Below are 23,857 nucleotides of genomic sequence, written 5' to 3'. Positions count from 1 at the left end.
GGGGTAGCTTTGACAGAGAGGTGGGAGCCACCTTTAGGGTCTGCAGATCTCTGAGTATTGTGAAGATTTTCTCGACACTTCATCTGTTCTCTTTTAGATCAAACTGTGTTATTAACCTTGTGCCTGATAAACAACAAGTGCTTCAGGAGGCATATCGGGTGCTGAAGGTGAGGAGGAGAGTGAGATAAATTATCTTTGAACATCAGTGAGAGCTGATGGGTTCAGTCTTGTTTGTTCCCCCTTGAACTAAGAGCTCCAACTCTCTTAATTTATCCATTAAATGAAAAAGGGGTGGCAAAAGGGGGAAGGGGCAGGAATACCCCGGATATGGATTACTTTCCCTCTCAGCTTGCAAAAGGTAGTAAATCCGAGGTGACAGTTGTCACTGAATGTGTTAAGGTATTTGCTTTCTTGACTGTCTCTCCTAGTTGCTGCTGTACATGATCGTAGAAGAGCATCTGTGGAGCTATAGGAACCTTTGCACTGACTGCTAATGATTGCTTTGAATACACTCTCTTCTAGCACGTACAGTGTTTCTCAGGGTTTCTGATTTCTTATCTGTCATGATTTCAGATCTTTGGGAAGTTACATAAGATGAATTTTACATTAACTACTTTCTAAAAGGAAAGCTTGCAGGAGCTCCACAGCCTTCATTGTATCATGAGATGTGTATCTTCATGATAGACGATGAAAGATTCAGCCAGGCGTGGTAGCTCACACTTATAATCCCAGCTCTGTGGGAGGCTGAGGCGGGCAGATCACCTGAGGTCAGGAGTTTGAGACCAGCCTGGCCAACATGGAGAAACCCTGTCTCTACTAAAAATGCAAAAATTAGCTGGGTGTGGTGGCGCGTGCCTGTAATCCCAGCTCCTTGAGAGGCTGAGGTAGGAGAATCACTTGAACCCATGAGGCAGAGGTTGCAATGAGCCGGGATCTCACCACTGCGCTCCAGCCTGGGAGACAGAGCGAGACTCCATCTCAAAAAAAAAAAAAGATTTTAGCCGGGTGGGTGGTACATGCCTGTACTCCCAGCTACTTGGATGCTGAGGCAAGAGGATTGCTTGAGCTCTGGAGTTTGTGTCCAGCTTGGGCAATATAGCGAGACCCCTGCCTCTAAAAAAAATTTTTTTTTTTTTGAGACAGAGTCTCACTCTGTTGCCCAGGCTGGAGTGCAGTGGCAGGATTTCAGCTCTCTGCAACCTCCGCCTCCTGGGTTCAAACAATTCTTCTGCCTCAGCCTCCCTAGTAGCTCAGACTACAGGCATGTGCCACCATGCCCAGCTAATTTTTGTACTTTTAGTAGAGACAAGGTTTCACCATATTGGCCAGGCTGGTCTCGAACTCCTGACCTCATGATCCACCTTGGTCATGAGTGCTGGGATTATAGGCATGAGCTGCTGCACCCAGCCAGAGAATTTTTTTAAATTAACAACATGGTTTTGAGATTTTTGGTTTACAAAGCTGTCATAGAACTCAAATACAAATATCTGTATAGAAATGATTTAATGATTTAGTGATGTCTTTGTTAGTATGTCATTTTACATGCCAGTTCACTTATCTCCACCAAAAATGTACTTATAAAAGGTAGAAACACTATTGTAGAATATAGATCTCCAGGTTTCCAGGTTTTTGAAATTAGCTAAATAAAATGTTAAGTTCCTGATCACTCATTTGCCTTACATTTTAAGGATAATATTTTAAAGATATAATGTGTTGTTATAAAAGTAAATAACAACATTACAAAAAGTTATATTTTTTAATAGAAATGGGGTCTTGCTGTCACCCAGGCTGGAGTGCAGTATCACTATCATAGCTCACTGTACCCTCTTACTCCTGGGCTCAAACAATCCTCTTGAGTAGCTGGGACTCCAGGCACATGCCCCCATGCCCGGCTAATTTTCAAATTTCTATATTGGAGAGATGGTCTTGCCGTGTTGCCAGTGTTGCCAAGGCTAGTCTCAAACTGCTGTCCTCCAGCAATCCTCCCACTTCAGCCTCCTGAGTCACTGGGATTAGAGGCCTGAGCCATCATACCTGGCAAAGTTATACTATTCTTAAGAGATAAAAGATTATGAATACTGATTATACCCTCTGTTAGTTCTACAATGACCTGGGGCTGCTTTTGGTTCAGATTGGCTAAAAATTTAAATTTAAGTAATCTGAAAATCTTTTTTTAGGAGACAGTCTTAGAATGTGATTTTATTACCTGTTGGATGAGCCACTGGGAGGAAAAAACCTTGGCACTTGACTATTGATTATAACTAAAGAGGCAGCTGTTATTTGTTCACAAAGCGTCAGCTTAAACATTGCTGTTGGTTTTTAAATTTGATTTTGTTCCCCTATTCCTTCCTTTGTTATCTAGGATCAATGTAATCATTAATCTTGTTTGGACTAATATGGCTCTGTTTCAGCATGGTGGGGAGTTATATTTCAGTGACGTCTATACGAGCCTTGAACTGCCAGAAGAAATCAGGACACACAAAGTTTTATGGGGTAGGTGATTTTGTTTAGTTTGGTATTAAGGCAGATGGTTGTTCATGTGCAGAACTCCTTTCTGCTAATAGCCAGGATGAGGCTTTATGACATGAGATCAGGCTTTATGACATGGGGTTAGGCTATGAGGCCAAGGTTCCATTCTTCCCCTGCCATTCAAAAATGATAGGGCTTTGGATAGTTTAATTCATCTCTTTGAGTTATCATTTTCCAAATTGTAAAATGTAAATAATAATACAATCTGCCTTATAGGGCTGTTATGAAGATTAAATGGGATAAAGAATGGGAAAAATACTTTGAAAACTCTAGTTTGGAAATGAAGACAATTGTTCCCGAGCTAGTGCCCTCTTAGTCCCCTTATGTTCTCATCATTATTGTGTTCTTTATTCCTTTATTATCATTTTAATAGTCTCTGGAAGTTGAGATAAATGCATGCTTTTCATCAGTCTGACTATGAAATTAAAAGTTCTTATTCTTAAAATAATATTAACTTTATTCTTACTATGTAATAATAAATAGGTACTGTTAATAAGTTGGAAAATGCAAAAAAAAGAAAAAAAGAAAAAATTACTAAGCTGGACACAGTGACACACACCTGTAACCCCAGATATTTGGGAGGCTGAGTCAGGAGGACTGCTTGAGCCTAGGAGTTCAGGTACAGCCTGGGTGTCATAGTAATACCCTATCTCTTTAAAAAAATTACTTATAATCATATAACCCAGTGATAACCTATTTTTTTTTTTTTGAGATGGAGTCTCGCTCTGTCACCCAGGTTGGAGTGCAGGGGGCAATCTTGGCTCTCTGCAACCTCCACTTCCCGGGTTCAAGTGATTCTCCTGCCTCAGCCTCGCGAGTAGCTGGGATTACAGGTGCCTGCCACCATGCCCAGTTAATTTTTGTATTTTTAGTAGAGATGGGGTTTCACAGTGTTGGCCAGGCTGGTCTCCAACACCTGACCTCGTGATCTGCCCACCTCTGCCTCCCAAAGTGCTGGAATTACAGGTGTGAGCCACCATGCTTGACCTATAAATTATTTTTTATACTACTTTATTCACATAACATAGTGCTTTTCAGAATGTGGCCTACTGCATACATGAATATTATGCTTGCAGCTGGGTAGAACCAATCCACCAGTGAGTCTCCTGAAGAATGGTTCCCAGAGACTGTCAGGAGCACACCCAATCTTAACCATGGCTTTCTAGACCTTGGGGGGGGATGCTCAAGTTAGCTTCTACTGCTAGGATCTATGTTTTAACTGATACCATGTCATAATTAATTATATAGAATAATAATTCCCTTAATACTGTATTAAGTGTTGGTTGGTCTGTGGGTTTTTGTTGTTGTTGTTGGTTTGCTTTTTGTTTTTTAGGTGAGTGTCTGGGTGGTGCTTTGTACTGGAAGGAACTTGCCATCCTTACTCAAAAAATTGGGTTCTGCCCTCCACGTTTGGTCACTGCCAATCTCATTACAATTCAAAACAAGGAACTGGAAAGAGTTATCGGTAAGATATGACAGACAGCAGGGACTATTATAACTACAGCTTGAATGATTGAAATGTGGTGATGAGTAAGTGACTTCTAAGGAGTCTCATTGAGGGATACTTTGTGTTATCTGGAAATAGCTATATTGTCTCCTGTATAATGGTAACCAACTCCCCCCCCAATTTTGATATTTAATACAGCACTTTGAAGTCATTCAGTAAATAGAGTGAAGTGCCCAGAAAGATAATTGATGACATGCAAAGAAGAAAGTCATCTTTATAATGTATTTGCTCCTTGTCTGCTGAGCAAGGCAACAACTGAGGGAGTGCTGGAGATGAACCATGAATAAATTCTGTTTTTAGGTGACTGTCGTTTTGTTTCTGCAACATTTCGCCTCTTCAAATGCTCTAAGACAGGACCAACCAAGAGATGCCAAGTTATTTACAATGGAGGAATTACAGGACATGAAAAAGAACTAATGTTCGATGCCAATTTTACATTTAAGGTAAATAAAACAACTTCCATGACTGCTGGATTATTTCTGCTCTTGCCCTTGCTCCAGCTATCTTTTCTTGACTTTGCATTGCTTCCCACTTTTCTGGTGTTGGTTTGTTTGTGTGTGTGTTTAAATGTATGTGTGTGTTTCAAGTGGAGTAAAAAAGCATGTTTTTCCCGATATTTATTTATTGACAGGGTCTCACTCTGTCACCCAGGCTATTCACTGCAGCCTTAACCTCCTGGGCTCAAGCGATCCTCCCACCTCAGGCTCTTGAGTAGCTGGGACTACAGGCGCACCAACACACCCGGCTAATTTTTGTATTTTTTGTAGAGACAGGGTTTTGCCATGTTGCCCAGATTGGTCTTGAACTCCTGGGCTCAAGTGAACTGCCCACCTTGGCGTCTCAAAGTGCTGGGATTACAGGCGTGAACTACCGTGCCCAGCCCTCAATATTTATTATAAAAATGTTTTTGGCCGCGTGCGGTGGCTTACACCTATAATCCCAGCACTTTGGGAGGCTGAGGGGGGCCGATTACCTGAGGTCAGGAGTTTGAGACCAGCCTCACAAACATGGCAAAACCCCGTCTTTACTAAAAATACAAAAATTAGCCAGGCATGGTGGTGGGTGCCTGGAATCCCAACTACTTGGGAGGCTGAGGCAGGAGAATTGCTTGAACCCAGGAGGTGGAGGTTGTGGTGAGCTGAGATCATGCCATTTCACTCCAGCCTGGGCAACAGAGCGAGACTCTGTCTCAAAAAAAAAAAAAGCTGTTGAATACAGAAAAGTTGATAGTACAATGAATACCCACATATGCATTACCTATATTTCAGCAATTGAGAACATTTTTCCATGTTTGTGTTTATGTGTGTATATATATATATTTATTTATTTGCTGAGCCATTGAAAATAAGTTGCAGATATTATGACATTTTACCCTTAAATATTTCAGCATGTGTCCCATAATCACAATACCATTAACCACCTAAGAAAACTTTTTACAGGAAACCTCATTCAGACATTGGATTAATAGAGTTATAGAGAAGTAGGATGGAAAAGAGTAGGAGTATGTACAATAGTATTTCAGTTGTGTAAGTTTGTCAAGGAATTAAGAAATTTTAATATTCAATGATGGCACTAATTGGCATTTTTACTGCCCTGTGCATAGTAAGATTTGTTTTCTCAAAATGGGAAAGTTCAGGCTTTGGAATCAGATACCTGGGTTCAAATTCTGGCTCTATCATTATTATTATTTTTTATTTTTTTCTGAATGTCACTAGACAATTACACTTTTATTGAAGCATAAATTGTGGTACAGAAATACATTTCAACTGATTTAAGTCCAACACCAGTGAAAGGAGAAATTATGGCACCAAAACTTTCCCTCTTGTATCATACCATGATTTAGATTATGATTCAATCTACATTTCTCTTTTCTAGGCTTTGTCCCATACAAATCTGCATAGTTTTTCAACATTAGAATTCTTAATTCTATTAGGAAAAAAAACAAAACAAAACCAGACCTCAAGTCAACAAATCTATTGGGATATTGTTTACGAACAAAGTCTACCTTAAGCATTGGTCCTCAAAACAGAGCTCCTCAAAATATTAGTTGCTGGCCGGGCGCGGTGGCTCAAGCCTGTAATCCCAGCACTTTGGAAGGCCGAGACGGGTGGATCACGAGGTCAGGAGATCGAGACCATCCTGGCTAATGCAGTGAAACCCCGTCTCTACTAAAAATACAAAAAAAAAAAAAAAAAAAAAAAAAAATATTAGTTGCTGTGCTCATTACAGAATCAAACTGATCATACTGATTGAAAACTTCCTCAATGAAATTTTCAATCAACAACATGCTTCAAATAAAAGTCAAACAGTGTTCCAACCACTTGATTTCAAGCCAAGTAGATTTGAGGTTCAGAAACACTAAAAAAAGATGTTTCATTTGTAAATATGGAAGGAACAAAAACATCACTGCACCAATCCAGAAATTATCAAAATATTTAGAGGACAAGAAATATAAAATTTAGTCAACTTTGCTGTTTTCTCAGTTCCTTAAAATCCCAGAGTATATGCAAATATCGCTAAAAGGTACCAACTCTTGAAAGCCTGTATTACTAGTCATTTCCCATTGAGTATTTTGGAATTTTATTAATGTTCTACTTATTTATTCATGTATTCTGCTTTATGATGTTTATCTGAATAATCTGGACAAATTCTCATTCTGGGCAGTCATTCATTTCATCCTATGAATGCCATGGTAAGCGAAACACCATAGTCAGAGGAACAGATGAAGTCAGAACACTCACATGCATCACAGTCACAGAACTTTAAGTCACAAGACGGATAAGACATTGATTCTGCTTTGGATCAAAGTTTATAGAACACTACTTAATGGAAACTAGTGACTGCTAAAGGAAAAGTTAAGGTGAATGATCCAAGCTGACTTGATTTACTGAATCCAGAACAAAATTATGCTAAATCTCTCTAGCAATTAACTAAATAAAGATCATTTTATATTACAACTTAGTAAGTTAGTAAAGGCGTGCTACTCATTAGATGCTAATCTCATTTACTGAGGAACACAGAATTGTATATGTTTTCTGGCTGTATTATTTATTACTTGGGTAAACTTGAAGAAGTCATCAAAATTCGTTGGGTTACAGTTTGTTCTACGGTAAAAGCAGGGATAATACTTGCTTTGCAGAATTTCTATAAAGATTAGCAATAATGTAGCAAAACACTGGGTACATGTGGCAATTTCAGTGAAAAGAAGATACAGTCATTATTTATTCCAAAGGTGGAAGAACTTCCTATTAATATTTTATTTTTCTGATTTATTTATTTATCTATTTTAGAGACAGGGTCTCTGTCACCCATGCTGGAGTATAGTGGTAAAGTCATAGCTCACTGTAACCTCAAACTCCTGGGCTCAAGTGATTCTCCCACCTCAGCCTCCCATGTAGCTGGGACTACAGGCATGTGTCACCATGCCTGGCTAATTTTTTAATTTTTAATTTTTTATTCGTGAGACAGGTTCTTTTTTTTTTTTTTTTTTTGAGATGGAGTCTTGCTGTGTCACTCAGGCTGGAGTGCAGTGGCCCAATCTCAGCTCACGTTTACGCCATTCTCCTGCCTCAGCCTCCTGAGTAGCTGGGACTACAGGTGCCCGCCACCACACCCAGCTAATTTTTTGTATTATTTTAGTAGAGACGGGGTTTCACTGTGTTAGCCAGGGTGGTCTCCATCTCCTGACCTCGTGATCCGCCCGCCTCGGCCTCCCAAAGTGCTGGGATCACAGGTGTGAGCCACTGCGCCCGGCCGAGACAGGTTCTTATATTGCCCAGTCTGGTCTCGAACTCCTAGCCTCAAGCAATTCTCCCACCTCAGCCTCCCAAAGTTGCAAGCATGTGTTACTGTGCCCGGCTTCTTCTGATTTTTTGGTCTAAATAGCATCTCCAGATTTTTTTTTTTTAATTTAAAAAATGTATTTATTTCTTTATTTAGACACAGGGACTTGCTATGTTGCCCACACTGGGGTACAGTGGCTATTCACAGGTGTAAGCATAGCCCACTATAGTCCTGAACTCCTGGCCTCAAGGAATCCTTCCACCTCAGCCTTCCAAGTCTGGGACTACACCTGGCTAAGCATCTTCAAATTTATTTATTTATTTATTTATTTATTTGTTTGTTTGTTTATTTTTGAAATGGAGTCTTGCTCTGTCACCTAGGCTGGAGCGCAGTGAGTGACTCAATCTCGGCTCACTGCAACCTCTGCCTCCCGGGTTCATGCTGATTCTCCTGCCTTAGCCTCTTGAGTAGCAGGGATTGCAGGTGTGTGTCACCACACCCTGCTAATTTTTGTATTTTTATTAGAGACAGGGTTTCACCATGTTGGTCAGGCTGGTCTTGAACTCCTGACCTCAGGTAATCCACCCGCCTCGGCCTCCCAAAGTGCTGGGATTACAGGCGTGAGCCACCGTGCCCGGCCGCATCTTCAAATTTCTTAAATACTCCTTGGTATGGTGGAGCCCTTAATGCTTTTCAATAATGCACTACTCCTTGATGTGCTGCCTATTCCAGTAGATTCATAGAATCAGAGTGGGAAGGGCCTTTGAAACCATTGATTTGTTCCAGTGGTTTTCAAAAACCATTTTTAATACAATTATTTTTTAAGCAAAATTTTTTATATATATATTTATATATATATATTATATATATATTTTATATATATATATTTATATATATTTATATATATATATATTTTTTGAGATGGAGTCTTGCTCTGTTGTCCAGGCTAGAGTGCAGTGGCGCAGTCTCGACTCACTGCAACCTCAGCTTCCCTGGTTCAAGTGATTTTCCTGCCTCAGCCTCTCCAGTAGCTGGGACTACAGGCGGGTGCCAACGAACCCAGCTAATTTTTGTATTTTTAGTAGAGACAGGGTTTCACCATGTTGGCCAGGCTGGTCTTAAACTCCTGACCTCAGGTGATCCGCCTGCCTCAGCCTCCCAAAGTACTAGGATTGTAGATGTGAGCCACTGTTCCCAGCCAGAAATGCACTTTAAAAACCACCAGTCCTTGGCCGGCTGCGGTGGCTCACACCTGTAATCCCAGCACTTTGGGAGGCCGAGGCAGTTGGATTACCTTAGGTCAGGAGTTCGAGGCCAGCCTGACCAACATGGTGAAACCCCATTTCCACTAAAAATACAAAAATTAGCCAGCGTGGTGGCGCATGCCTGTAATCCCAGCTACTTGTGAGGCTGAGGCAGGAGAATCACTTTAACCTGGGAGGTGGAGGTTGCAGTGAGCCAAGATCGTGCCACTGCACTCTAGCTTGGGCAACAGAGCAAGACTCCATCTCAAAAACAAACAAACAAACAAACAAACAAAAAACCCCCAATAGTCCAAAGCCCTAAATTTTCCCCCCAGTATTTATTTTTTTAATGGACAAATTTTAAAAATTGTATATATATATTTATGGTGTACAACGGTATATTTTGACATACGTGTACATTATGGAATGACTAAATCGAGAAAATTAAAATGCATTACCTCACATATTCACCATTTATTTGTGATGAGACCACTTAAAGTATACTCTTTTAGCAATTTTCTTTTTTCTTTTCTTTCTTTCTCTTTTTTTTTTTTTTTTTTTTGAGGTGGAATCTTGCTCTGTCGCCCAGGCTGGAGTGCAGTGGCACAATCTCGGCTCACTGCAACCTCCACCTCCCAGGTTCAAGAGATTCTCCTGCCTCAGCCTTCCAAGTAGGTGGGATTACAGGCATGCACCACCACACCTGGCTATTTTTTTTTTTTATTTTTAGTAGAGACGGGGTTTCACCATATTGTCCAGGTTGGTCTTGAACTCCTGACTTTGTGATCTGCCCGCCTCAGCCTCCCAAAGTGCTGGGATTACAGGTGTGAGCCACCGCGCTCTGCCCTTCCTTCCTTTCTTCTTCTTTCTTTCTCAGGGTCTCACTCTGTCACCTGGACTGGAATGCAGTGGCGCAATCATGGTTCATGGCAGCTTTGACCTCCTGGGCTCAGGCGATCGTCCTACCTCAGTATCTGAAGTAGCTGGGACTACTTCAGGCTACCATGCCTGGCTGATTTTTGTATTTTCTGTAGAGACAGGCTTTCACCATGTTGCCCAGGCTGCCCTTGAACTCCTGGGCTCAAGCAATCCACCTGCCTTGGCCTCCCAAAGTGCTGAGATTACAGGCATGGGCCACCACACCTGGTCTTATTTGAAATCTTTCTACTTTTTTGATATAGGCATTTATTGCTATAAACTTTCCTCTTAGTGCTGCTTCTGCTGTATCCCATAGATTTTTGCATGTTGTATTTCCATTTTCATTTGTTTCAAGAAATTTTAAATGTTTCTCCTAATTTCTTCATGGACCCATTGGTTATTCAGTAGCATGTTGTTTAATTTCCATGTGTTTGTGTATTTTCCAAGGTTCTTGTTATTGATTTCTAATTTTATTCCATTGTGGTAAGAAAGATACTTGTTATGATGTCTACTTTTTTGAATTTGTTAAGACTTGTTTTGTGGCCTAAGATATAGTCTGTGCTGGAGGATGTTCTATGTGCTATTGAGCAGAATGTCTATTCTGCAGTAGTTGGGTGAAATGTTCTGTAAATGTCAGCTAGGCCTATTTGAGCTAGTATATAGTTTAATGTTTCTTTATTATTTTCTGCCTGGATGATCTGTCTTACTGAGAGTGAGGTGTGGTGTTAAAGTCCCCTACTACTATTGCATTACAGTATATTTCTTCTTTTAGATCTATTAATGTTTGCTTTATATACTTCGGAGTTCCAATGTTGGGTGCATAGATACTTATATCCTCTTGCTGAATTGACCCCTTTATCATTATATAGTGACCTTCTTTGCTTTTTTTGACAGCCTTGATTCATAGTTTATTTTATCTGATATAAGTATAGCCACTCCTGTTCTTTTTTGGTTTCCAGTTGCTTGGAATGTCTTTTTTCCACCCCTTCACTTTCAGTATTTTTATAAAGTAGGTTTATTGTAGGCAGCATATAATTGGGTCTGGTTTTTGTATGCATTCAGCCACTCTATTCCTTTTTTGGGGGTGGAGGTTCCCAAGTTTTATTCAAGAACTCATACAAAATATTCCAGATAAATAAATTTTTATATTAACCTTCCTCCTCTTCTTCGTCCAGGTTAATTTGGAAGTAACTTCATTCATAATAACTCTTTTTGCTGTTAGCAACTACACACAACCAATCACATAGATTATTCTTCAAATATTTTTTGGTGAGATATTTCAAATACCTTTTGGAAAAGGTACCTCAGAAGTCACAGTGATCTTGCTCTTGTTCCTTTTGATGGTTATAATGCTCCACCAAGATTCCCAGCTTTTCCATTCACTTTGATCCTCTCTTGCAAAAACTGCTCAAAATTGGCAGCATCTATGATTCCATTTTCTACAAGGTGGGTGCAGTCAAGAGTGAACGTCAGAACCTGCTTCTTTTTTTGCTCCTCTTTGCCACAAGCTTTTTCACAGCACTATGCCTCTTAATTGGAGAACTGAGTCCATTTTCATTCAGTGTTATTATTGATACATAAAGACAACATTTTTAAAAAATTGATGCATAATTGATGTAGATTTTTGGGGGGTTCATATGATAATTTGAGACATTAATATAATTGTAAAGATCAAATTAGTGTAATTGGGATAACTATCACCTTCAATATTTGTCTTTTCTTTCTTTCTTTTTTTTTTTTTGAGATGGAGTTTCGCTCTTTTTGCCCAGGCTGGAGTGCAATGGTGCGATCTCGGCTCACCACAACCTCTGCCTCCCAGGCTCAAGCAATTCTCCTGCCTCAGTCTCCCGAGTAGCTGGGATTACAGGCATGTGCCACCATGCCCGGCTAATTTTGTATTTTTAGTAGAGACAGGGTTTTACCATGTTGGTCAGCCTGGTCTCGAACTCCTGACCTCAGGCGATCCATCTGCCTCAGCCTCCCAAAGTGCTGGGATTACAGGTGTGAGCCACCACACCTGGCCCTGTCTTTTCTTTATGTTAGAAACATTCAAATTATTCTCTTCTAGCTATTTTGAAATATACAATATATTACCGTAAACTAGTCACTTTACTGATGTATCAAACACTAGGTCTTATTTATTTCATCAAACCCTATATTTGTAACCATTAATCAACTTCTCTTTATCTCCCCCATTCTGTACTCTTTCTGGCCTTTGGTAGCTATTAGTATACTCTCTATCTTAATGAGATCCACTTTTTTAGCTTCCACATATCAGTGAGAACATATGATATTTGTCTTTCTGTGTTTGCCTTATTTCTCTTAACCTAATGACCTGCAGTTCCATGCATGTTGCTGCAACTGACAGGATTTCCTTCTTTTTAAAAATCTGAATAGTATTCCATTGTGTATATACGCCACATTTTCCTCATCCATTCATCCACTGATGGATGCTTAGGTTGATTCCATATCTTGGTTATTGTGATTAATGCTGCAGTCAACAGTCAACGTTAGTTGTGCAGATATTAGGAGTGCAGATATTTCCTTGACATACTGATTTCATTTTCTTTTTCTTTTGAGATAGAGTCTCACTCTGTTGCCCAGGCTGGAAAGAAGTGGTGTGATCTCAGCTCACTATAACCTCCGCCTCCTGGGTTCAAGAGATTCTTCTGCCTCAGCCTCCTGAATAGCTTGGATTACAGGCACATGCCACCATACCCGGCTAATTTTTTAATATTTTTAGTAGACGGGGTTTCATCATATTGGCTAGGCTGGTCTCGAACTCCAGACCTCATGATCCACCCGCTTCAGCCTCCCAAAGTGCTGGGATTACAGGCATGAGCTACCGTGCCTGGCCAATTTCATTTTTTTAAGATATATACCCAGTAGGGGGATTGCTGGGTCATATAGTAGTTCTATTTTTAATTTTTTGAGGAATCTCCATACTCTTTTCCATAATGGCTGTACTAATTTAAATTCCCACCAACAGTGTGTAAGGATTAGTGCTGGTGAGGATGTGGAGAAAACGGTACTTCTGGGCATTTTTCTTCTATTGAGACTAAAGTTGCAACTCTTAGTATATGTTTTTTTATACTACTGTTTAGGAAGGTGAAATTGTTGAAGTGGATGAAGAAAGAGCAGCTATCTTGAAGAATTCACGATTTGCTCAAGATTTTCTGATCAGACCAATTGGAGAGAAGTTGCCAATATCTGGAGGCTGTTCTGCTTTAGAGTTAAAGGTTTGTCTGGCTTTCGCTACCTCAGAGAACTATTTTATTTTATTTATTTATTTTTGAGACAGAGTCTCTCTCTTTCACCCAGGCTGGAGTGCAATGGTGCGATCTTGGTTCACTGCAACCTCCGCCTCCTGGGTTCAAGCAATTCTGCCTGCCTCAGCCTCCCAATTAGCTGGAATTACAGGCACCCACCACCACGCCCGGATAATTTTTGCATTTTTTAGTAGAGATGGGGTTTTGCCATGTTGGCCAGGCTGGTCTTGAATTCCTGACCTCAGGTGACCCACCTGCCTCAGTCTCCCAAAGTGCTGGGATTACAGGCGTCAGCCACTGTGCCCGGCCAGTATGCATACTCTCTTGAGGCACGCTTCCCTTACTGGTCAAATGTTAGAAGGTTATATACCAGTTAAACACTACCATTTTGCCTCTTAATGTGCATGCTTGAGCCCACTTGCCCAACTCCTGAGATCTTATTGGGAAGCTGCTGATCACCAGTTTCAGGTGTTTCTGTTTATTGAGAGACTTCCTTTCCCTGCTGCTGTCTGTGACCAACTGTGATTTTCGAGAGACAGTTAACAACCACCTGATCATCACTTAATGCTGGCCTGACATTCCTGGTGGAGTCGGTTGGGGGAGCCCTCTCCTGCCCTGCTCACGCCTGACTAGCTATTCTACCTACTTTAACAAGTTCTCCAAAACTCAGAAACCTTTCGTGAGTATTCTGATTTTATAATAATACAGTTATTTGCATAAGTTTAGTAAGAGTCTTTTCTTTCAAAACAGGACAATGGAGACACTTGGTTATTTTACCAAAGCTTTGACTGGAATAACATTTTTAGGTAAAGTTCCAGCAAAGCCAACTTAAAAAGGGCCTATATGGCCAAATTCTTGCTGGACTTTATGCAAATGATCAGGCAAAGTATAATAAGCCTAAAATTTATTTAGCACACAAAGTGGCCTTACTATAATTTGTCTTTAGTATAAAAGGAGGAGCTGGGCACAGAAGTTCACACTCATAATCCCAGCACTTTGGAAGGCTGAGACAGGCAGATTGCTTGAGCCCAGGAGTTTGAGACCAGCCTGGGCAACATGTTGAAACCCCATCTCTACCAAAAATACAAAAAAATTAGCTGGGTATGGTGGTGCATGCCGGTAATCCCAGCTACTCAAAAGGCTGGAATGGGAGGATTGCTTGAGCTTAGGGAGGTGGAGGGCAAACCACTGCACTCCAGCCTGGGCAACAGAGTGAGACTCTGTCTCCAAAAAAAAAAAAAAAAAGGCTAGAGAGAGAAATGCTTTCAAAGGAAAACTATAATACTTGTTACTAGATTTCCAGCCTGGACTTTTGTTTTTGAATGCATATTGAATCATTAATTATTTATTGGCTACAATAACCCTCTAAAGATAAACCAGGTTATAATTTTTCTTCATGTTTTTAGTTTGTGCCCTAAATGGAATAGGTTCCTTTTTATGTTCTGATACACAAATACTCTTTTGACTGTCATATTATTAATGTTATTTATATCTCCTTCTTTTACTTCCAAGGAAACCAGAATCATGGTATTCTAAGGCTAGAGAATTCTCATTTGGAATTGCACTGGTCCTAATCTGCTTTTCACTGCAAATTCCTTGCTGCTAAAATTATATAAGCACCCTTCTCTAGGCCCAGGGACCTATCACAGAAGAGGTAGGTGTGTGAGACTCTTAGGGCCAGTTTTGAGAGGATTAGTTTAGACCCTCCAAATAAAAAATGGGCACACAGATGCCTAAACAGCTGGTAAAATAAGGGACTCTGCCTCCTGGGTTATTATGTGTGTGGCACCTTTTTCATCCATCCCAACCATAAAGAATTTCCTGCTTCTCGTAGAATGAAAAGAAAATTCTTACTGAGAGGATATAAAGGTACCTCATGTCAAAGCCTCCTAGGTTTAATACTCTGAGTTATGAGATTTATGCAGATAACATAAATATTTTTTAAAATTTTAGAAGAGGCCAGGCACAGTGGCTCACACCTGTAATCCTAGCACTTTGGGAGGCCAAGGTGTGCAGATAGCCTGAGCTCAGGAGTTTGAGACCAGCCTGGGCAACATGGTGAAACCCTATCTCTACTAAAATACAAAAAAAAATTAGCCAGGCATGATGGCATGAGCCTGTAGTCCCAGCTACTTGGGAGGCTGACGCAGGAGAATTGCTTGAGCCCAGGAGGCGTAGGTTGCAGTGAGACGAGATCGAGATCATGCCACTGCACTCCAGCCTGGCAACAGAGCAAGACTCTGTCTCAAAATAAATAAATAAATAAATAAATAAATAAATAATTAATTAATTAATTTTAGAACAAATTACTGAAAGACCACAAAAAACATTGTAGCACAACAGAAGTCTCTAAATTCCTTAGCTTAAAAGGTTTTAACAATGCTTATGTTTTGTATAGCTAATTGCTGTACGTCTGTAACTAAAACCAAAATTACAGTAGTGCAACACATAGAAGTTAAAGATAAGTCAATTTTTTAACCTCACCTTTGGCTTTTTGTTTGTTGGCTTTTATATTAAGAAATTTTGGCCAGGCGCGGTGGCTTAAGCCTGTAATCCCAGCACTTTGGGAGGCCGAGACGGGCGGATCACGAGGTCAGGAGATCGAGACCATCCTGGCTAACACGGTGAAACCCCGTCTCTACTAAAAAAAATACAAAAAACTAGCCAGGCAAGGTGGCAGGCACCTGTAGTCCCAGCTACTCGGGAGGTTGAGGCAGGAGAATGGCGTGAACCTGGGAGGCAGAGCTTGCAGTGAGCTGAGATCCGGCCACTGCACTCCAGCCTGGACGACAGAGCCAGACTCCATCCCCAAAAAAAAAAAAAAAAAAAGAAATTTTAAGGGTTTATGAACGCCTATCCACATCCATTCCCATCTGGCCTTGAACTTTCGTTTTTTTGGGACAGGGTCTCACTCTGTCGCCTAGGCTGGGGTACAGTGGCGTGATCTCGTCTCACTGCAACCTCTCCCTCACAGGTTCAAGCGATTCTCCTGCCTCAGCCTCCTGAGTAGCTGTGATTACAGGCATGCGCCACCATGCCCAGCTAATTGTTTTTCTTTTTTTTTTTCATGATGGAGTCTCGCTCTGTTGCCCAGGCTAGAGTGCAGTGGTGCGATCTTGGTTCACTGCAACCTCTGCCTCCTCAGTTCAAGCGATTCTTCTGCCTCAGCCTCCAGAGTAGATGTGACTACAGGTGCCTGCCACCACACACGGCTAATTTTTATTTTTTTTTTTAGTAGAGATGCGGTTTCACCATATTGGCCAGGCTGGTCTTGAACTCCTGACCTCGTGATCTGCCCACCTCAGCCTCCCAAAATGCTGGGATTACAGGCATGAGCCACCGTGCCTGGCCCTAATTTATATTTTTAGTAGAAACGGGGTTTCACCATGTTGGTCAGGCTGGTCTCAAACTCCTGACCTCAGGTGATCAACCTGTCTCAGCCTCCCAAAGTGCTGGGATTACAGGCGTGAACCACCATGCCTGGCCTGACCTAGAACTTTCAAATTCACTATATGTCTTTTGGCTCTAAGCCCCTTGACCATAGGGGTCCCACCAAGGGACAGGATGGACCCAGGGAAGGCAGCCATGCCACCCCAGCAACACAATGAGATAAAATAAAAGTTTGGTGACCACTGATGTTGCCTCTGACTAATCTAGGCCAGAATGAGGAGAAAGTAAATCAAAAATAAAATTCTAAACCCCCAACCATCTGAATGAACCCCTCCTGTTGGCCAAAGGCATTCCAAAGTTAACCTGAAAAACTAGTTCAGGTCATGAAGGGAAAGAGAAGTTGGACATGCCTCATTATTCCCTCCTCCCTTTTGGAATTCAGACACTGCTGACCAGCATTATCTGAAGACTGATAGAACAGACTCTTTAAATCTGATAAGAAACATTTACAATCTATTCTCTCCAAAGCCTGCTACCTGGAGGCTTCATCTGCATGATAAAACCTTGGTCTCCACAACCTCTTATCACAACCTAGACACTCCCTTCTGTTGATCCCAGGTCTCTGGATTATAACTCAACCAATTGCCAATCACAAAATCTTTGAATTTGCCTATGACCTGGAAGCCCCCACTTCCAGTTGTCCCACGTTTCTGGCCTGAACCAATGTACATATTATATGTATTGATCGATATCTTATATCTCTCTAAAATGTGTAAAACCAAGTTATAGGGTAACCACTTTGGGCACATGTTTGCAGATCTCCTGAGGGCTGTGTCACAGGCCACTGGTCACTTATTTAGCTCAGAAAAAAATCTTTTCAAGTATTTTAGAGTTTGACTCTTTTTGTTGATAATATTTAACATCCTATAGTTATGATAGCCTAATTTGAATTTATACAGCTTAACTTCAATAACATACTAAAATTCTGCTCCTTTAAAGCTTGTTCTCAACCGTTTTAGTTTTTATTTTATTTTATTTTATTTTTATTTTTTATTTTAACAGAATTTTACTCTATCACCCAGGCTGGACTGCAGTGGCACAATCTTGGCTCACTGCAGCCTCCACTTCCTGGGTTCAAGTGATTCTCCTGCCCCAGCCTCACAAGTAGCTGGGATTACAGGTGCCAGCCACCATGCCTAGCTAATTTTTTGTATTTTTAGTAGAGGTGGGGTTTCACCATGTTGGCCAGCCTGGTCTCGAACTCCTAACATCAGATGATCCACCAGCCTTGGCCTCCCAAAGTACTGGGATTATAGGCATGAACTACCATGCCCAGGTCTTTCTAGTTCTTGATATCACAAAATTATGTCTTTATTCATTTTGTGTCCCCAAAACATAAAGTAGTAATTATTTTAAAGGCACTGGTCTCTTAAATCATGTGGAAAACAAAAAGTAGAGTTACAAACCATTGTTACAGTAATACTAACTTTGCCAGGCGTGGTGGCTCACGCCACCAGGTGATCCACCCATGTAGGTTGCCCAGCCTGGGGAACGAGAGCGCAACTCCATCTCAAAAAAAACAAAAACAAATAAACAACAACAAAACAATACTAGCTTTTTTTTTTGAGACAGAGCTTCGCTCTTGTTGCCCAGGCTGGAGTGCAATGGCACGATCTTTGCTCACTGCAACCTCCGCCTCCTGGGTTCAAGCAGTTCTCCTGCCTCAGCCTCCCAAGTAGCTGGGATTACAGGTGTGCACCATCATGACCGGCTAATTTTTGTATTTTTCGTAGAGATGGGGTTTTACCATGTTGGTCAGGCTGGTCTCGAACTCCTGACCTCAGGCAATCCACCTGCCTTGGCCTCCCAAAGTGCTGGGATTACAAGCATGAGCCACTGTGCCCAGTCAATCTCAGCACTTTGGGAAGCTGAGGCTGGCAGACCACTTGAGGTCAGGGGGTCAAGAGCAGGCTGGCCAACATGCTGAAACTGTGTCTCTACTAAAAATACAAAAATTAGCTGGGCATGGTGGCAAATGCCTATAATCCCAGTTACTTGGGAGGCTGAGGCAGGAGGATCGTTTTGAGCCTGGAATGTGGAGGTTGGAGTAAGCCGTGATTGCAATACTGCACCCCAGCCTGGGCAACAGAGCAAGACTCTGCCTCAAAAAAAAAAAAAAAAAAAAAAAAAAGCACAAAGCTTTTTGAGAAATCACTTTCAAAAACGGTACATTTGTAGTTGGGGAAGGTTAATTGAACCTAAAATATAGGAATCCTGGACCCCAAAATCTGGAGCCAGTATTACCAGCATGAATCTAACCCAAGCCCAGTATACAAGCCACCTAGAGCTGAAGAGTGATACTCTCTTTGCTTTATTAAATTATTCAGTACACTGCTGTTCTGACTCTTCTGTTGTTCGAAGAAGGTGATACTGTGGAAAGCAGAGAGATCTGGCTTTTGAGTATTCAATTCATTAAACATTTCAAAAATACGTCACTGATATTTTGAAACTCCTGAGAGTTCATTGATAAGAAAACCTGCTGATGAGAATCAATATTTATTTTGAAAGGTTTTTATCATTCTAATTCTTCTAAAACCTGGTTTCCTAAATACTGGTTATAAAAACTATCAGAAGGCCGGGCGCAGTGGCTGACGCTTACAATCCCAGCACTTTGGGAGGCCAAGGCGGGTGGATCACGAGGTCAGGAGATCGAGACCATTCTGGCTAACACGGTGAAACCCCATCTCTATTAAAAGTACAAAAAATTAGGTGGGTGTGGTGGCTGACGCCTGTAGTCCTAGCTACTCGGGAGACTGAGGCAGGAGAATGGCGTGAACCCAGGACGGGGAGCTTGCAGTGAGCCGAGATCACACCACTGCACTCCTGCCTGGGCAACAGACCGAGACTCTGTCTCAAAAAAAAAAAAAAAAAAAAGCTATCAGAAGATAATGCTTACAAGTAAAGAGGGTCTTTCCTCGAGCTACAGCATTTTCAGTGTACTCTGGCTAATTTTTTGTTTGTTTTTGAGACAGAGTCTCGCTCTGTCACCCAGGCTGAAGTGCAGTGGCACGATCTTGGCTCACTCCTCCGCCTCCTGGGTTCAAGCAATTCTCCTGCCTCAGCTTCCTGAGTAGCTGGGACTACAGGCACATGCCTCCACGCCCGGCTCATTTTTTGTATTTTAGTAGAGACGAGGTTCCACCATGTTGCCCAGGCCAGTCGCGTACTCCTGAGCTCAGGCAGTGCGCCCGCCTCGACCTCCCAAAGTGCTGGGATGACAGGTGTGAGCCACTGTGCCCAGCCACTCTGGCTATTTTTTTTTTTAAAAAGGAATTAAATGAGTTTGCTTCTGCAGACGACCATTTTCTTTCAGTGTAGCTGCCCTTGTTCTCCCTCCCAGTGTACATGCAACGCATGTACAGGAGGTTCTTGACCTTAGATATAAATTGTAAAATTCCACATATTTGATCTGGTTTATCCCAACATAAGGTCTCCTTTCTGCTTTAATTTATTTCAGCCTGCAGATATGCCAGTGTCTTTAGGTCAGTTTCAAGTTTTTGAAATGGGAATAAGTGACACTGAAGGAAGATTTTAATAAATGGAACAGCTGTGTGACCTAGGAATATAACCTTGTGCTCTTAGGGAAGGACATTCTTATCTTTTTTTTTTTCTTTTAAACGGAAGACCTTTATGATAAACGCTGGAGTACAGACAGTACATGCAGGTGGCATGCAGGGTCTTGCATGTACTTAACGTCCTGAAAGTCCTTCTGCATTTTCTTTTCTTCATCTTCTTTTCAATCCTGATATGCAAAGTGTATTTTGCCATTAAAACAATGAACACTATTAAAACACTGCAGCATCTGGCTGGGCGCAGTCGCTCCAGCCTCTAATCCCGCACTTTGGGAGGCTGAGGCGGGTGGATCACTTGAGGTCAGGAGTTCAAGAGCAGCCTGTCCAACATGGTGAAACCCCCTCTCTACTAAAAATACAAAAATTAGCTGGGTGTGGTGGTGGGTGCCTGTAGTCTCAGCTTTTCGGGAGGCTGATGCAGGAGGATCACTTGAACCTGGGAGGCAGAGGTTGCAGTGAGCCAAGATCATGCCTCTGCACTCCAGCCTTGGCAATAAAGGGAGACTCCCTCTCAAAAAAAAAAAAAAAGAAACAACAACAAAACACTGCAGCATCTGAAATGATGCTAACAGGATTAGGGCGATGGACTGTCTTAGTAGTAATGGTAGTAAAAGCATTAACAATCATAGCAGTAATATAGAGGAATTAACTTTTATTGAATAGTTAATATGTTTAAGGCACCCTGTCATTTAGTCCTCAAAATAACCCTTATTATCTTCATTTGACAGATGGAGAGACTGAGGCTCCGAAAGATTCATTTACAAATCCAAAGTCATATAGCTAGAAAGTGGCGAATTTGCACCCACATCTGATTCTGGAGCTGACACTCTAAGCCAGTGTGCTGCTCCGTCTCTCCATAGCTAAACTTTTCATAGACTCACAGGATGTTGGTGCAGGAAAGGACGGCTTATCTGGGCACTCCACCTTTCATTTCCTTCAAGTCTTGAGATCTTTTTGAACTAGAAGCATGCATTTAGAAGTGATATTGATGTCACCATCTCCTGTTGGTGGATAGATCATTGAGTGGGAAGAAGAGGGTTCAAGCGATTCTCCTGCCTCAGCCTCCCTAGTAGCCGCCATGCCCAACTAATTTTTGTATTTTCAGTAGAGATGGGGTTTCACCACGTTGGCCAGGTTGGTCTCGAACTCCTGACCTCAGGTGATCTGCTGCCTTGCCCTCCCAGAGTGCTGGGATTACTCCCAGAGTACATGAGCCACCGCACCAGGCCAGGGCAAACCCTTTCAAGCAGGAGTTCCAGTATACTGAGAGGTGGAAATGTAGTCGATGTGAAGTCCTAGCAGTAGCAACCAGCAGAGCTGGCCTTCTTCCAGGCTTGGAGATCCCCTGCCAGAAGCTCATCTCACCAGATGCAGGCAGACCTCTTCATTTCGGAAAGGAAGACACTGAGGGACAGAGAGACCAAGCCCAGCAGGAAGTCAGTCACTTTAGTAAAGGGAATGGTCCACTAGTCTATCAGTTTCATGAATGTAGAGTCTGTGCCTGCCTTGTACAACCCTCTATTTGCAGTGACCAACAATAAGTAGTAGGACTGTAAATTTATGTTATAATGAATTCATTACCATTATTTAAAGTGGCATGTTCATGCTTTTTTTTTTTTTTTTTTTTTTTTTTTTTTGAGATAGAGGCTAACTCTGTCACCCAGGTTGGAGTGCAGTGGTGTGATCTCAGCTCACTGCAACCTCCACCTCCTAGGTTCGAGCGATTCTCTTGCCTCAGCCTCCTGAGTAGCTGAGAATACAGGCATGTGCCACCACACCCAGCAACTTTTTGTATTTTTAGTAGAGATGGGATTTTGCCGTATTGCCCAGGCTGGTCTCGAACTCCTGGCCTCGGGTGATCCACCTGCCTCGGCCTCCCAAAATGCTGGGATTACAGGCATAAGCCACCGTGCCCAGCCCCCATGCTCTTGATTTCCTATCTCTGTACCTGGCTTTTCTCTGACCCCACTGGTGCTATTGTTAGAAGTATCTCATTTGGAGGTGAAAGGAAGGAAAATAAATACAGCAGTCTTTTTTTTTTTTTTTTTTTTTGGGGGACGGGGTTTCCTTCGTTGCCCAGGCTGGAGGGCAGTGGCCGGATCTCAGCTCACTGCAAGCTCCGCCTCCCGGGTTCACGCCATTCTCCGGCCTCAGCCTCCCGAGTAGCTGGGACTACAGGCGCCCGCCACCTCGCCCGGCTAGTTTTTTGTATTTCTTAGTAGAGACGGGGTTTCACCGTGTTAGCCAGGATGGTCTCGATCTCTTGACCTCGTGATCCACCCGTCTCGGCCTCCCAAAGTGCTGGGATTACAGGCTTGAGCCACCGCGCCCGGCCTAAATACAGCAGTCTTATCTTTTAAATAAATACAGCAGTCTTATCTCACTCTCCTCTGAGATCTGTCTGGCCATTGTTGGCAATTTCATCTGAGCATCAGCAATTGCTAGTGACAGCCCTACATCTGGGACTCACTTTCCTGTTTGGTATAAATGTTCCTGGAGATTAGAATAAGGGAAGAGAAGAAGTTTTAGCATTTCTGTATCTCAGTCACAAAGAAGTTTAAAAGGCACATGCAAATGACAATCCCATAAAACAAAATCAACTGAGCAAAAATCAATGCTCTGCCCAATAGGGACCATCTTTAAGAAGCTTTAAGTGAAGTTTACCTTGAAAGTGGTAATAATTTCATTAGAAGCTTCAGGAAGCAAGTGCCTTTATGGCAGAATGACTGATGTTACTCCCAGGACCCCATGGAATTGTAAAATTTTATCTCTGTTCTGTGTAAGTCAACCTAAGTCAAACAGAAATATTAGTGTTTGGGTACATTAAAACATCTTTAACTTGTCCTTTCATTTTGGTTTGCCTTTTGACAGGATATAATCACAGATCCATTTAAGCTTGCAGAAGAGTCTGACAGTATGAAGTCCAGATGTGTCCCTGATGCTGCTGGAGGCTGCTGTGGCACAAAGAAAAGCTGCTAAATCTAGAGCCAACCAGGGGATCACAGTAGTGGGCAAGAGTGATTTGCATGTTTTTTAACCTGCTTTTCCACATAGCACAGACCATAAGAAACAACAAATGGGGCTGGACATGGTGGCTCATGCCTATAATCCCAGCACTTTGGGAGGCGGAGACAGGCAGATCACCTGAGGTCAGGAGTTTGATACCAGCCTGGCCAACATGGTAAAATCCTGTCTCTACTAAAAATACAAAAAAATTTGCTGGGCATGGTGGTGCACATCTATAGTCCCAGCTACTAAAGAGGCTGATGCAGGAGAATTGCTTGAACCCAGGAAGTGGAGGCTGCAGTGAGTCAACATTGTGCCACTGTACTCCAGCCTGGGCAACAGAGCAAGACTCTGTCTCAAAATAAAAAAAAAAAAGAAAAAAAAAAACAACAACAAATGGCAGAGAGCCACCATATTCCAAATCACTGAAAAAAATAAATGAATTATTTTCACGAGGCATTGATTAAAGATTCACAGCAAATCATATGAAGACTTGTTAAGCAGACTTTTTCTATTTCCTAATTCAAAGTTCTGGTGCCACGTAGTGGTCAGAAATGGAACAGAGAAGCTGTCTTAAGG

At 41.9% G+C, this 23,857-nt stretch overlaps 1 protein-coding gene across 1 annotated transcript in view; it reads left to right on the top strand.

The window, feature by feature from the left end:
* The window catches only part of AS3MT (arsenite methyltransferase), a 28,890-nt gene extending 5,250 nt beyond the window's left edge, over window positions 1–23,640 (top strand). Inside the window, exons 6-11 of the mRNA XM_021942972.2 lie at window positions 98–167; window positions 2,412–2,493; window positions 3,863–3,994; window positions 4,337–4,479; window positions 13,086–13,220; window positions 23,144–23,640. Coding sequence (XP_021798664.2) covers window positions 98–167; window positions 2,412–2,493; window positions 3,863–3,994; window positions 4,337–4,479; window positions 13,086–13,220; window positions 23,144–23,251 — 670 coding nt within the window. The 3' untranslated portion in view covers window positions 23,252–23,640. The remainder of the gene's footprint in view (window positions 1–97; window positions 168–2,411; window positions 2,494–3,862; window positions 3,995–4,336; window positions 4,480–13,085; window positions 13,221–23,143) is intronic.
* Window positions 23,641–23,857: the final 217 nt, after the last annotated feature.

This window comes from Papio anubis, chromosome 11, assembly GCF_008728515.1.
Source record: "Papio anubis isolate 15944 chromosome 11, Panubis1.0, whole genome shotgun sequence".
Taxonomy (NCBI): Eukaryota; Metazoa; Chordata; class Mammalia; order Primates; family Cercopithecidae; genus Papio; species Papio anubis.
Note: the sequence above shows the minus strand (reverse complement) of the source record. Positions and strands in the feature narration are given on the sequence as shown.